At 38.8% G+C, this 15,480-nt stretch overlaps 1 protein-coding gene across 1 annotated transcript in view; it reads right to left on the bottom strand.

Moving 5' to 3' along the window:
* Positions 1-15,480, bottom strand: part of LOC140241225 (xenotropic and polytropic retrovirus receptor 1 homolog) — a 66,453-nt gene that overhangs the window by 12,630 nt on the left and 38,343 nt on the right. Inside the window, exons 5-8 of the mRNA XM_072320977.1 lie at positions 15,115-15,264; positions 12,911-12,991; positions 10,497-10,575; positions 7,971-8,158 (exon numbers count right to left, since the gene is read on the bottom strand). Coding sequence (XP_072177078.1) covers positions 7,971-8,158; positions 10,497-10,575; positions 12,911-12,991; positions 15,115-15,264 — 498 coding nt within the window. The remainder of the gene's footprint in view (positions 1-7,970; positions 8,159-10,496; positions 10,576-12,910; positions 12,992-15,114; positions 15,265-15,480) is intronic.

Genomic DNA, 15,480 nt, shown 5'->3' with positions numbered 1-15,480 from the left:
TTCATCCCTTACGTCATATTCTCTGTAAGTTACTGCAATGGTAGTGATGCAATCTTAGACCTTTTTTTTTCCTCGCTGGCTAAGGCTGCATTTATCTAACTTGAGAGAGAGAGAGAGAATCACTTTCAAAATGCATTTCAAAAGGTGTATCAAATGGCGTTTAAGAACGTGGTTTGAAATGTGATTCTTCAAATGCTCAAACGCATTTGAAATCACTCTCTGAATGGCATTTCAAATCTCCTTTTCTAAAACACATTTAAAAACACAGTTGCATTTATCTATTGCCTGGAAATGCCTTAAATGCACTTACGATCATGATTCTGCCTCAGAAAATGCTTCAAGATAAACCCACCCTACAGCTATTCATCCTCTGAGCCCCAAATCTAATGGCTGAATTGTTATGTCAAGCCTGCCATTCCAGCTCAACTTTGATGAAATTCTGAGAGATTCCCAAGTTATTTCTGATATGAAACACCCTGATAAGTAAAACTTCTTTTTTTTTTCTTTCAAATGACAGATGCCCAACACAAAATACTTGAGATTACAAATACTGATGTTTCCCAGTCTGAAATTTAGCCCCTTATACATGTATAAGTCACAGACCAAGCAGAGAAAGCAAGCCAAGAAGATCCCTGAAACCACAGGTAGTAGCCATTATCACTACCTGTCTGTGTACATGCCCCTCTGAACATTCTAACTAAAAAGGCAATAACATTGTGTCCTGACACTTGATACACATAATTCCAGTGACAACAAGAACTGTTGCTTTTTTTTTCCCCCAGAAATTCATATCACGTACATACACATTGCAAAGTACACATCACATACAGTAAAAGAGAAAAAAGAAAAAGAAATGGTTATCTTGGTAATAAAATTCCTGGTGATTACTATACTTTCTTGCCAATATAAATACTGCTATCATCTACGTGTTCACTATGTGATTGGCAGAGCCTTGTATAACAGCTTTTCTGATACACAATGCAGACCTTCCAACCTTTCTGACTGAAAAAAAAAAAAAAAAAACAGGGACGATTTGGCTCAAAACGTAGGAAAGAAAGCAGTTTCCATAAGAGTGTGTGGTAAAATTATCAAGAAAAATAGGAAATTTCTACTGAGACAAGAGCTGGGAATGGCCAAAATTCAGATTCTTTCCTCCAAAATCAGAATGATTGGGAGCTCTTTACAATGATGAAACAGGAGAAAGAGAGAGAGAGTGGAAGATTCAAATTAATGAAATTCTTCCGTCGAGATGTTTTCATTGCAACTGATTGACAAATTGCCCTAAATTTTGCCAAATTTGACAAATTGCCCTACATCGACGTACCCGCTGCATGCTATAAGGATTAGAACCAACACTTGCTTTCGGGCGAAAGCTCGGTGGTCTAGTGGAGATGACGCCTGTCCAGTGATCAGGAGGTCGGAGGTTCGAATCCTGCTCGAGTATGTACGCCCATGATTTTTTATCATGGCTACTACTAAAACACTGATCAATTCAGTGCTTATTTACGTCGATGTAGGGTAATTTGTCAATCAGTTGCAACGAGAGTGGAAGAGTTTTTCTTTTCTTTGCTTTCTAGAATATATCTTCAATATCAGGACCTAGAAAGTTTATGCACATAATGACATTTTTATTCACAGTAAAAATCTATCCCAACTAGCTATTGTCACACACCAAATTGTAAATGTCTGGAAAAAAAGAAAAGAAACGAGAGACAAAAATAAAGCAAGTTCATCGCAAAAGACTCTACACTGCTTGCAGATGACCAAGGTTACCACAGCAAAACCACCTTGAGATGGTCAACAATGGCAACATAGATCTTAACATTTCAGGGTTACACAGAGCTATATCTTAGCACGCACGACCTTTACAAGTTTGCATGCAACTTTCAATTTGCTGATGATCATTAGCATACCGTAAAAGTGGACATTTTTGCGGCGTGGAAACTTTTATGTATTTTGTGCGACATGAAACTAGCACAAAAACAAAAACACACAAATTTTCCAGCTTGTTATATGGAATACTATTTTTCACCGAATTAAAAAGTGAAATTCATCTTACCAGGCTAAATGCACAATATTTTTTACTTTTACACGACTAAACAAGAGCTAGCAATTGGTTGAAAAATGAGCGAGAGAAGGAAGGGTACCGTAAATGGCTGCGCAGTCACGAGACTTCTCCCACAATTCAAAGGTACCATGAGGATAAAGCAAAGCTAATCATTTTTTTTTTTCATCATCTTTTTTCTCTGATCTGCTTGTTGTTTGCTTGTTGTTGTTTTTTTTTTACTCCAAAGTTCTGTATTCCAATTTTGACAAATTTTCTGGCTGAGGTAAACTGTCCCATTCATTATACATTCTCAAAAGCACAAAAAGAGGGTAATTATGATATCCAGGTTACAATATCAATGACAAACTTCTTTACATATTTTGAACTGGGCTGCCAATGATTCAGACAGCAACATCACAGAGACTCCACTGAGCAATCAGCTGGATATACTTGCTTAATAAATGCATTTCAAGGGGTGAAAACAATATGGAAGTCAATGAGATGCATACATACTATTCAAAGGACATGCTGAGATATTTAAGTTTTCAGGGAGTTTTCTGTAGAATCAGAGACATGGCTGCTCTACACTCCTAGTATAGTTTCTTCCTTGGGGATGCTGAGTAGGCTTGTTGCCATGGCAACACAAACCGACTACCAGTTTTTAAGACCATGCTGTCAGATCACCAAGAGGGGTGGTCCATGGGAGTGGTTCAGCTAAAGACCTCCCTACAACGAGTGCAACCTGGGTCCCATTTTATAAAACTTGTTATTGATCAGTAACAACTGCCACATTTCTATAATGGAAGTGCTCTCAGCCAGTCAGATGCAATGATTTTAGTAGAGCTCTTGTAACAACTATCATAACTTGTTATTGATAACAAGCTGTATGAAACTGGGCCCACGGCTGCTCTTACCACCACTCTGGTGTGAATGGGGTCTCAGTGACAACGAATGCCCTGAATATTGTTTTCAGAATTTCTTATGTATTTCATTGTTTTTCAACTTTTGTTTTTTCTTTGTTTTTTCATTGGAAATTGTCACTGACCACTTTTCTACCATAATTAGCACAAAATTAATCAATGAAAGTGATTAATTGTAAAAATAATCAGGCTTTTACAATGTATGCCTTTCATGACAGAGCACTGTTTTCCATAGGAAATGTACACAAAATCACAAAATTGTGCCCGTTTTGGGGCGACATTCCGTTACAAAAATGGGCGTGGCTTCGCAAAAGTATGCGCGGACGTTGCAAATTTGGTCTCAAAAGTTGCGCGAGACTTGAAAGAAGAAAGTCAAGAAGCCTCGCGACGAGGCCTTCTCGCGTTACAGAATTATAGCGCGAAACGTTGAGGGGGGCGGATTCCGCCCCCCCCCCCCCCCCGGCCCTTTTAGGGTTAAGCCAATCAGAGCCACAAGCAAGACTGTTAGATGCCATGAAAATAATAATCTTGAGACCCAAGTTCGGAGAGGGTTAATGACCTCTACTTGACAACAAAGGCCTTCAGGTTTCTCTTCACTCTACTCAGAGTCACTAACACACGAGGTCAGACGTAGCTGATAAAAGGAGCGCAGGCCCTGTTTGCACAAGGCTCACTAGGATGTGAGCACTTTATCACAATCTTGACAGTCATTGTTAATGCTGTTTGCACTGCATTTATAGATATGCCATATATGTGTGGTAAGCAGCTGAAGACACAGGGGAAGGTGCTATTAATATCAGCTAAGAGTAGAGGACATGCTGCAAATGTTTGTCATCTGTTTGCAGTGTACGCTTCTCTGCGTCTGTCAATCTAAAACAGAGATAATTCAAGTATGACAAGGCCGAGGGCAAGCACCTCTCCCATGGCAACCCCCCCCCCCTCCCTCCCATTAAACCATAAAATGCCTCCCTCCTTAAGTGCTTCTCATCATATCTGATGCCAATTCACAGCATAATACAGATAACATATCATGTCAGCTTGAATTCAATGAAAAACTGACAGAATGTTGTTCACATGAATGGCAGGCATCTGTTAACATCTCATTCACTGCCAATATTTGGTCTCTTAGACCAGCTCCCTGTTTTATGAAGAGTTATAAAGTTATTTGATGATTGATTATATAGTTGATTTCCATCATAAGTCTATGGTAGCCTGTGTGTTAAGGAAATTCATAATTGATTATATCTTTTGATAAAACGGGGCTCAGGACGTTGTTTTTTTTTTTCCACTTCTCGTTCACGCATGACGATAATGTCAATCAATGATGATAATGATTGTAATTGTCATATAACAAACTAAGACAATGTTATCAATAGAATGGTGGTTATTTTGGTGATGATCCCACATTTTTGCTTGATTCAATCTTGCCTAAGTATGACATGATTATGTCAGTGATATGTTGACTGCATTGCACGATAATATGTCAGCTTCAGGTTTTCCTACTGTCACATAATTCAAATGTATGATTTGAAGTAGTTTCTATGAGAGATTACTTTTTTCATACAGTCTTCTGAAAAGGAGAAATTCTGAATTACTGTAAAAGTGGAAATTTTTGTGGTGTTGAAATTTTTGCACATTTTGCACAACCAAAAACTAGCGCGAAAATGAAAGCAAACAAACATTTTTGCTTGTCATATGTTCCAGTACTTGATGTCTTGATTCGGTGAAATTAAAAACACGGGAAACTCTTCTTACTCAGCGCAAAAAAAATTAGCCATGCAAAGATATCCACCTTTACAGTATTTGCTGCTTTCATTGTTTTGTTTTTGTTTTTGTTTTTGCTGTTTCAATGAAGTTACAATAATAGTGATGTCAAAACAGTATTGTGTGAGCATTTTACTGCAGTACATGTTTTGCAATAATATCACATCTCTCAACTATAAAATAGATTTTCTTTTGCAGTTGGGGATAGTGAGAAAAAACGTGCAATGCTATATCATTGCTTTGACTGGTTTTGTAAATGAACTGTAGATTTGTCTAAGCTGATATGGTAAACATATTCTATATGACCCACAGTTGTATAGACAGTAAGCATACAATCAGCAACTGTGATGCCCAAATATATTAAAACCACTTGATCATCATTTCATGCAAATGAACTACATGACTTGCCCTGGTAGCACTGACAAAGTTGCAATACAGGAGGACTGTGATTCTAATGCATTCAACCATAATCCATTTGTATTCCAGACATCAAAATTGGGGAGATTCTACAGAGTCATTGGGGAGAGCTTGTGTGTTACATGCATGTCAATGGAGAATGTCATTTTCCAAAAGCAGGAAGGCTTTCATGTTCTTTTTGTCGGGACAAAAAACAAAAGATAACTTTTTGAGGAGCCTCCCGCACAATGAGGCAGAGTTGATAGCTGTAGTGGAATTAGAAACATCATGAATTCATAAACAGTTGCACTCTTTATAATAGTTGTCTCCCCCAATTCCACCCAAAGTCATCCGAAGACAAGCTACACTATATGACTACCCAGCCATTTGGACATTAAAGGGACTGTACAGTACTGGTTGAGGTGAGGATTCAGATTTCTTACATTTTTTTTTTTTTTTTGTGAGATAATGAGCAGCCTCTTATGAAATATGAAAGAGCATGTAATTTAAAGAAGGATTCAACGTTTATTTGATGAAAATTGGCCTTGAAATGGCTGAGATATCCAAAAAAGCGATCCTAATAAAATTGACAGGCCACAACTTTTAATAGGATCTCTTTGTTTTTAATACCTTGTTTTAGATATCTCAGTCATTTCATCAAATAAACTTTTGATTCCCATTAGAATTGTATGCTCTTAAACATTTCGTAGAGTGGTTTCTAAATATCTCGCAAAACGTTACAAGCTGAATCGTCACCTCAACCAGTACTGTACAGTCCCTTTAACACAAAATCAGTGATTGTGATCTTTTATTCTGCATACAAAGAGCTCTTGTTGTTACTATCATAAAAAGCAGTGCATTCTTACACTTTAAATACATCACATTAAATCCATACCAGCTAACCACCATCTACACCTCTGTTTGTGCACATCGTCTTTGGGACCATGATCTAGGAAGGGCTAAGACTGTATTTAAAATCAAGTGCTCTGTTGCACAGTGTGAACACAGGGTGGACCAATATCCAGCTGGGCCTCTTTCTCCACTCATATCTACTGAAGCCACATACATGTAGATCATGTGAGCTTCTCCTTTTATGGAAGATTAGTCCTGCATGTAACGAGACACATCCCTAAAGCTCTTTGTGTTTCATTAGTGTAACACACACACACAAAAAAAATTGATGGCAGTATTTATTATCACAGCAGGTCACAGTATCGCACATGAAAACTATTCTCTATTTTTCCCTTCAATAGAACAACCCCTGGGAGAACATAAATACACACACACACAATCACGCACACAGACACACACACACACAAACAGTTTTGTACGGCTCATCAACACATAGGCTGACAAAAAAAAAAAGAAAAGATTTTCAATGACGAGTAGCAATGTTCATAACAGATTGATGTACATGTATGAAAAAAGAAAACAAATGAGAAGTTGCCCCAAGTTCAAAGAACAAAAACAGACACTCAGAGTTATGTGAACCCAGACACATAATTCACAACTCAACAAAGCCTCCATTGTCCATACCTGTCAATCAACCAAAAGGTGATAAATCATACCTGATAATCAACTTTTGATGACAATGATAAGATCACACAGGCATGAAGTCTCTTCACGTTATTCGTGACACCGGCCATAAAGCACTGTACATATCAATATGGACTTTGAGCCTATGGATACGCATATCTTTCTAAACAAAGAATCTAAAGTTATGTGAACCCAGACACATAATTCACAACTCAACAAAGCCTCCATTGTCCATACCTGTCAATCAACCAAAAGGTGATAAATCATACCTGGTAATCAACTTTTGATGACAATGATAAGATCACACAGGCATGAAGTCTCTTCACGCTATTCGTGACACCGGCCATAAAGCACTGTATCGTATCAATATATATGGACTTTGAGTCTATGGACACGCATCTCTTTCTAAACAAAGAATCTAATATAGAGATGAGACATTGAATGCTACAGTGCACATCTCCTCTCCTTGTCAATCATATAACTCATGGCAACATGTTGATGCATCATACTTAAGATTAACTTGTATTGGTGATAAATCGATAGCAGAGGTTTAAATTGGCTCTCTAGTTATGACACTTGTGATAAACTGAATGTTATCAATGAACCCCGACGCATTCATATTGATGTCCTGCATGAATTATTGCCACATTCTCACAGGTCAATACCATACTGCATACTCTATAAATGACCCTGAAACAGGGTTTGCAATATGCAGATGTGGAGGGAAATGCTGCAAATCAAACATTTATGACATTTCACAAAGGGAAGATAATCGAAGTTGACTACATTAGTATAAAAAAAAAAATGTCATCAATTTGTCTAAGCTCTACACCCTAAATTTCTTTTCAATCTGATTCCAGCTTTAGAATAAACATATTTACACTGCATTAGGTTGGGGATATTGTTTACATTTCCATTCCCATCATTTTCCATTACATCTGGACATCCAATATCAACGTTTGAACTTTTTGCCAGTGCAGTCGTACATGTAGTATGTTGCTTTTCTTCAAAATAAACTCTACAGCTGAGAGAAATTTAAATCCTTTCTTCTCTGCTCCCAATAGACAAACCAGCAACAACAACTGCAGCAAGAAATGCAGTAAAACCTGCCTTAGTTGCCACCTGTCTATAGCAGCCACCTGTTGTATATGGCCAACTCAAAAAATTTCCCACTAAGATTAAAGCCATGATATAGACCCTGCCACCTGTAAAATAGCTGCCATATTTTTTTGTCTCCCTTGGGTGGCCACCATCAACAGGTTTGACTGTAACTCTTGAAGGAGATCTATACAATTCAAACACTGTACCTCAAGGAGCTGCTCGTGTGACAGGTTATTGCGTGGGTCCAGCTCAAAGATGAGGACGTGGTTGACGCCGACCTTCCTCCAGCCGTAGGTGTTGATACCGAGAAGGAAGATCATGAGGATGATGAGGAACATGCCTCGATACATGTGGACCGCCGGCATGTTATCCACCTTGCTGTTTATCAGGATGCCTGTTGCCATGGAAACATTGATATTGAATTCATGTTATTACATTGTAGACAACAGTTATCTGCCAACTACTAAAGATGTGGTCTCCAAAATTTGAAAAAAGAAGTGAGCGATGGAAGTTGCTGTAGTGGTAGGCACTGCCACAATGGTGGCATTGTCTACGTACATGTACCACTATAGCAACTTCTACCACTCCCTGCTATTTTCACATATTCACGGCACTATTTCCCCTCTTCTACCACAGATGTCTGCCTGTCAGATCTTGTACTCTTCACTGAATGGCAATTTCTGTGAAACAAGGCAATCGCCAAATTGTGTCTCGCCCATTCGCGTACAAGGAATTAATATTTTTTATAACTCCCAGAAGTTAATTGACCTGCTTATGACCTTTGACCTTGTGGTGACCTTCAACACCCTAAGGGACATTTACCATCCAAGTTTGGTCACAAACGGAAAAAGGGATCAAAAGTAATGAGCCATAATCGAAATGCGCCATAAAAACTTAACATTGGGCCCTAAAAATTTGTTGACCCCTTTCTGTGACCTTTGACCTTGTGATGACCTTTAACTCCCCAAGGGACATCTACCGTCCAAGTTTGGTCACAAACGGACATAGGGATCAAAAGTTATGAGCCACAATCAAAACGCGCCCTAAAAACATAACATTGGGCCCTAAAAGTTTGTTGACCCCTGTCTGTGACCTTTGACCTTGTAACGACCTTCACCTCCCCAAGGGACATCTTCCATCTAAGTTTGGTCACAAACGGACAAAGGGATCAAAAGTTATGAGCCATAAACGAAATGCGCCCTAAAAACTTAACATTGGGCCCTAAAAGTCCGTTGACCCCCGTCTGTAACCTTTAACCTTGTGGTTACCTTCAACTTCCCAAGAGACATCTACCATCACCAAAGTTTGATTGCCATTGTACAGTTTGTAGCAACATGTGCTGAGTTACGTGTGATAAGAGAGTCTTCCAAGTAAACTTTAACGCATGACCTCAAATGACCTTTGACCTTATCATGTGACCTCTTACGGCACCATAACATGAAGGTACCCCTAGTGCATCCATCACCCAAGTTTGATTGCCATTGTAGCAACATGTGTCGAGTTACGTGTGATAAGAGAGTCTTGCAAGTAAACTTTAACGTATGACCTCAAATGACCTTTGACCTTATCCTGTGACCTCCAACAGCACCATAACATGAAGGTACCCCTAGTGCATCTATGACCCAAGTTAGGTTGTAATCCAAGCAACTTATGTGAAGTTATTTGTCAAAAGAGAGTCTTGCACATACTCTTTAATATATGACCTCAAATGACCTTTGACATCATCACATGACCTCCGACAACACCATAACATGAAGATACCCCTAGTGCTTCTATCACCCAAGTGTGGTGCCATTGCTGTAACAGTTGCCAAGTTATGCATCATAAGAGAGTCTTGCAGGTAAACTTTAACATTTGTGACGGACGACGGACGGACGATGGACGACGGACGACGGACGGACGCCATTTGGATCCCTTAGTCTCGCCTTCACCTCCGGTGGGCGAGACAAAAACTATCCACACTTAAAACATAAGCTATTCATGCCATTATTGCATAAGGACTATACACCATCTTTCGTGAAATTCAAGCATAATTGCTGCAGCCCATGAATTCATAATGCACATACGCTAATATTGGGCCAGAAGTCTGTAAAGATAGTGAAAATTATGGTAATATATCATGGCAAAGAACTCACATATGGATTCTCTTTCATATTTTCTTTCTCTCAAAACATAAAGTATCAATAATGCAAATATTTCCATGTTTGTATTTGCTAGCAAAAAACATATTATGCATGTTCTGAACAAGACTTTTGCAATCATCATAGAAATTCAAGGTTACATGTGAATCTCATCAGGTCTAGTAAGTATTTCATTACAGCAACCTTTCCAGTACAGAGAAAAAGGTGGCAGGGGAGGGGAGGGGAGGGGAGGGGGTGGGGGACTTTGCCTCTGGCTATGAAGCTCTACATCAGAGTACAATAAGAGGTGGCCCAAATCCTAAAACTGTTAGAGACACAGAAAAATTTAGCAGCAAACATTTCAGCCATTCCTACCTTTGCCTTCATTAAGTGACAACAAGTTCGTATCAAAAGATGCTACATTAACTATGGTACTATCAATGTCTTTGAAATCAGTGAAAACATACATATTTGTTTGATTTCATGCTCCATAAATGAACACACCCTAGCTTTTAAAACAAATCTCTTTCCAGCTTGGCAAGAATATACATTCGGCTTCTCCTAGGAGAGCATGAATTAATGGAAAAAATAAAAAATACAGTGTACATTTACCTGCAACTACCGCTACAAAACACAATACTGTAAATATTCCCAGATACAGCCCCACTCTGAATGTAGTCCAGTTGATGTTCTGCGGAATAAAAAAGAAGAAAGTAAAGATTAACCAAACTTGCATAATCAGGATTGATGACAACAAACCCATTGACATATAATGTCATAAAAATCCACAACAGGCTAACTTCTAATGAAGTCTGCTGAACTAAACATGCATGAAACATGGCAAAATGTGTATCACTGTTTGGTTTTCAAGCTGAATACACTGTACAATGTGTGGCCTTTGCCTACGAAAATATACACTGTATTATGAGAGAGAGAAAATGAGAAAGAAATTGAACCACAATCCTGAAAACAAGGCAAATGCCAAAATGTGTCTCGCCCATTCGCGTAGAAGAAATGAATGTTTTTCTGACTCACGGAAGTTCATTGACCCCGCCTATGACCTCTGACCTTGTGGTGACCTTCAACTCCCCAAGGGACACTTACAAGCCAAGTTTGTCACAAACGGACATATGGATCAAAAGTTATGAGCCATAATCGAAACGCACCGTAAAAACTTAAAATTGGGCCCTAAAAGTTTGTTGACCCCAGTCTGTGACCTTTGACCTTGTGATGAACTTCAACTCCCCAAGGGACATCTACCATCCAAGTTTGGTCAGAAACGGACATAGGGATCAAAAGTTATGAGCCAAAATCGAAACGCGCCGTAAAAACTTCACATTGGGCCCTAAAATTCATTGACCCCTGCCCGTGACCTTTGACCATCAGGTGACCGTCACGTTCGGTAAAATGTGTAACTTTGTATAACAACTCTTCCCTCCAATTTTGATTGAAATTAAAGTCCTCAGTAGAGAGTTATTCAAGTTTTTGTAGCATTACGGACGGACGACGGACAGACAGACGCCGCAGGCGATCCCTTAGTTTCCCCTCACCTCCGGTGGGCTTGACAAAAATCATGTTTTCACACACACCACGGCAGGCAGATAACATATATCTCTGCTGTTGTACCTTCAAAAAAGTTATACCAGTTTGTAGGTTATATGATTGTAAACAATGGCAAAAATTAAAGCAATTTTCAAATTATATGAGTGGAACATTTCCGAACGTGTTAGTATCTTTTGTGCCTCCTTCCTTGGGCACTAACAATCACTTTGGTCCAAAGAATGTGTGCAAGAAGAGCCAATAACTTACCTGCCAACCCTGAGACTTAACAAATCTGACCAAACAAAGAAAAATTACTTAAAAATCTGAACTTCCATAACTTTCATATACTTTACTATTAACAGATATTTCCAAAAAATCAAAACACACTGAAATTAATGTTTTCTTTCAGTGAAAAATCTGAATATTCAGGTTAAAACTGAGCAGTTGGCAGGTATGCAACAGCAATAGCAAAGTGGATATCAAAATCATGTAAACTTTGCAGAATGCCCTATCAATGCTAAAATCACTTGCACCTACAGGCAAAGTCATGTGTGTGGCAATAGACAATAGGGGTGTGGCAAGTTTGGTAAGAGGAATCCTGATGTGATGTATGCATGTCAAATCTGGACATGAAGTTTTAATGCCGAACTCCTAGAATATAATTACCATGACCATTCGAGATCAATCTTATTTACATCACTAAACATCACTGGTATCTACATCTGAATCCCATCATCGTGTGAGAAATTTGTCACATTCAGGACATCTATTTAAAAAAGCTAAACCATATTTCTACGAAGGGTTCAAAATTCATCTACCCTCATTTGGAATTTGCTTGCAATATATTGAAAGGGTCCACCAAGAAACTTGTGTGGTTGATGTGATTTGCCAGGATGATAAGTTGTCTTGGAGTATTTTGAGATCAAAACTGTAAAATGATTTTGATCGTGGTGCATTACTTTTATTCCTGAAGCGCTCTCCCCATTCAGTGGTCGGCAGGTAGAATGTGACTACAGTGCAAAGTAGTACACAACTGATCGAATCACACCTAAGGAGTAGCATTGAGTCGAATACAACTAACAAGCTGCATGCAATTCACTCTTGTGTGATGGATATTGCTTATGGCAGGACATATGTAATCAATGTAATCAATTACAAAACATCAAGTAGCATCCACGATCGGGTATGCTCTGAGGTTACAATACTGCTAGCGTACTTTTAATTTTGGTAACATTTCGTTACGTGTTAAATGTTTTTGATATGTTAACCAATTGAACTTCCTTTACCACAGCATTATCTAACACAATTCTCATGAGCATGTCTCCATTTTACAGCAAAAATCCAGAGTTTATGCATTCATATGGAAACTATCATTTATCCTTAAAATAAGTTGGCTTACTAGTATTCAGGGCATTCCCTTCAGAATAATGAGCCTAAATGTGTGTTCAGCTTGCACTGGCTAGAAGGCATTAAAGTCACTGTACCTTTGCACCGAGAGGAGGTACCCTCAGTTTGCTCATGGCCTTCTGCCTGTTCCCAGCCTCGAGTTCATTGATGTACAGAGTCTGCAGAAATGGGCAAAAATAAGGAGAGAAAGAAAAATGGAAAGAATCTGTTAGGAGACGTGCATCGATCACATCAATTACGTCACAAGGAAGAAGTTTGGCAATGACAGATTGGAAGTTAAAACATGCATGTTGACTTCAAGGTCATCTGCATAAACAAGAAACTTTAATACTGTCAATCGCATTGACCAAATAAACTAGAAATGTCGCTACAGCGACTGGTTATACCCCCGCCAAACAACATTTCATAAGCTTTGGTCAAAACAACATTTCATAAGCTTTGGTCAAAAAACTGAGGAAGTAGTTAAATCTGCAAGATCTTTCCTTGATCTTCTGCCATTAATATGCCGTTACCATGGCAACGTACTTTCGGGTACTGTCGAAAAATGCGTCTTGCACATCTACAACCAAAGGCACACATCTGTACCAAGTTTCATGGAAATTGGGCAAAAACTGAGGAAGTAGTTTGCAACACAAAATTTTCCATCATTTTGGCTCATATGTGAGCGTGTTACCATGGCAACATACTTTTTGTAACTGTCAAGAAATGTGTCATGCTGACCTATATCCTAAGACAAACATTCAATATGAATTCCATGAGAATTGGAAGAACACTGATGAAGCAGTTTTGCCATGAAGCATTTTGCCCTATATTTTACCAATAACATGCCGTTACCATGGCAACGCACTTTTTGCCACTGCGGAAATATGTGTCTTGCACATTAACATATTCAGATGAACATCTGTACCTAATTTCATAAAAATTGATCAAAAACTGTGGGAGGAGTTCGCGCCGCAAGATTTGTACCCATTTTTGCCCATAATATGCCGTTACCATGGCAACGTACTTTTGGGTACTGTCAAAAAATATGTCTTGCACATCTACAACCCAAGGCACACATCTGTGCCAAGTTTAATGGGAATCGGTTGAAAACTGAGGAAGTAGTTCGCGACGCAAGATTTGCAACGGACCGACCGACCGCCCGACCGACCGCCCGACCGTCCGCTGATTCCTATATACCCCCTTCAAACTTCGTTTGGCGGGGGTATAACTAGTATACACTTTAGCATGCCACATCTGTTGAGACATACATATGGTCAAAGTTGGAAGATTAATCGTTAGTCCAACCAAACCAAGTGAAGTGAACATCCCTGGATATTTACACAATCACATCTTACATGTATACTCATGTGAGAAAAATAATTTGTGAGCTATTCCTCTATTCAGCTCTTGTAGAATTCAAATTGGAATGACGATATTTTGAATACGCAGTACCCATCATATTTTCAAATGAGAGCAAAGGACATGAGATCCAGTGCTCTATAGTGCTCTGTGTAAAATCACCTGGTTCAACATTGAAAGGTTTGTAGCATGAGGAAAATAACAATGGACCTTTCTGTGGATATTTTAATGACCCTTCTCATTTGCTGTATAGTCATTGTGCCCTTTAACCCGATGAGGACGAGTCCCGAGTATACTCTGGGAAGCGTCTATGGGAAATGCGTGTTGTAGCAAAATCAAACCGTCCTCAACAGGTTAACATGGAACTACATGTATGTTCACAGACTGTGCATTTCACTTAGTCTTTGTAGTTTTAGCAAGGCAACAAAATGACTTTTTATGTTGCTATTGCTGTCTGTGATATAGATAAAATGGGCAATTTAAAGAATGTGCTTTTCAACACATTTGCAAAGTAGGCACGACTACAACAACAAAATAACTGAAATTCCACCATCATAGGTAATATCACATAGCTGGCGGCAACACTCACTTATTTATGACAGTCAAATCTTAACATATAATCTGAAGACTTTGAAATCAGAAAGCCATTGATTATGTACAGTACTGCATGTGAAATATTTCAGTAACATTACTTCTTATGTTGGCATGTGAATAAGTACATTGTACATATTCAATAATGATGAGCAATTTGTACATGTATACCATAAATTGTCGTTCACATGGCAGAGTGTTGTTAACGTGCTTCCCCACGCATGGTGGAATTTTGTTATGTGCACTCCCACGGCCTAGCAACAATCTGCCATGTGCTGGGAAAGCGCATTAATGACAATCTGCCATGCGCACGACAAAATGATCACTATCAATATTATCATCATCTTACCTCTGTCTCCGTTATTATGTTGTTGATCTGCTTGGCAGTGTGAAACGGGGAGTTCTGGACCCTGTTCACATGGAAGTGGTCCCCGCTCTGGTTGTTCAGCATTTTGTCATGTTTCTTCAGGATCTTGCGGAAGCCAGTGAAGTTGAGCTCCTAGCATATCAACCATGATCAAAGTACAGCATGGATGAGTTTGCAGGAGGGAATTATGTTGTACACATGAAAAGCTTAAAACTTTAGAAGTTTCTTTAGTGGAGGTCATCATTCAATAGAGAAAAAGTTAATCTTTTCAATTATCATGCACTTATTACATTAAACATAAAATATATCTCTAAAGATTCTGTTAAAATTATCACATATTTCAAAAAT

This window comes from Diadema setosum, chromosome 17 (genome assembly GCF_964275005.1).
Source record: "Diadema setosum chromosome 17, eeDiaSeto1, whole genome shotgun sequence".
In the NCBI taxonomy this organism is placed as follows: Eukaryota; Metazoa; Echinodermata; class Echinoidea; order Diadematoida; family Diadematidae; genus Diadema; species Diadema setosum.
The sequence above is the reverse complement of the archived record's forward strand: the minus strand, read 5'-3'. Positions and strand labels throughout refer to the sequence as shown.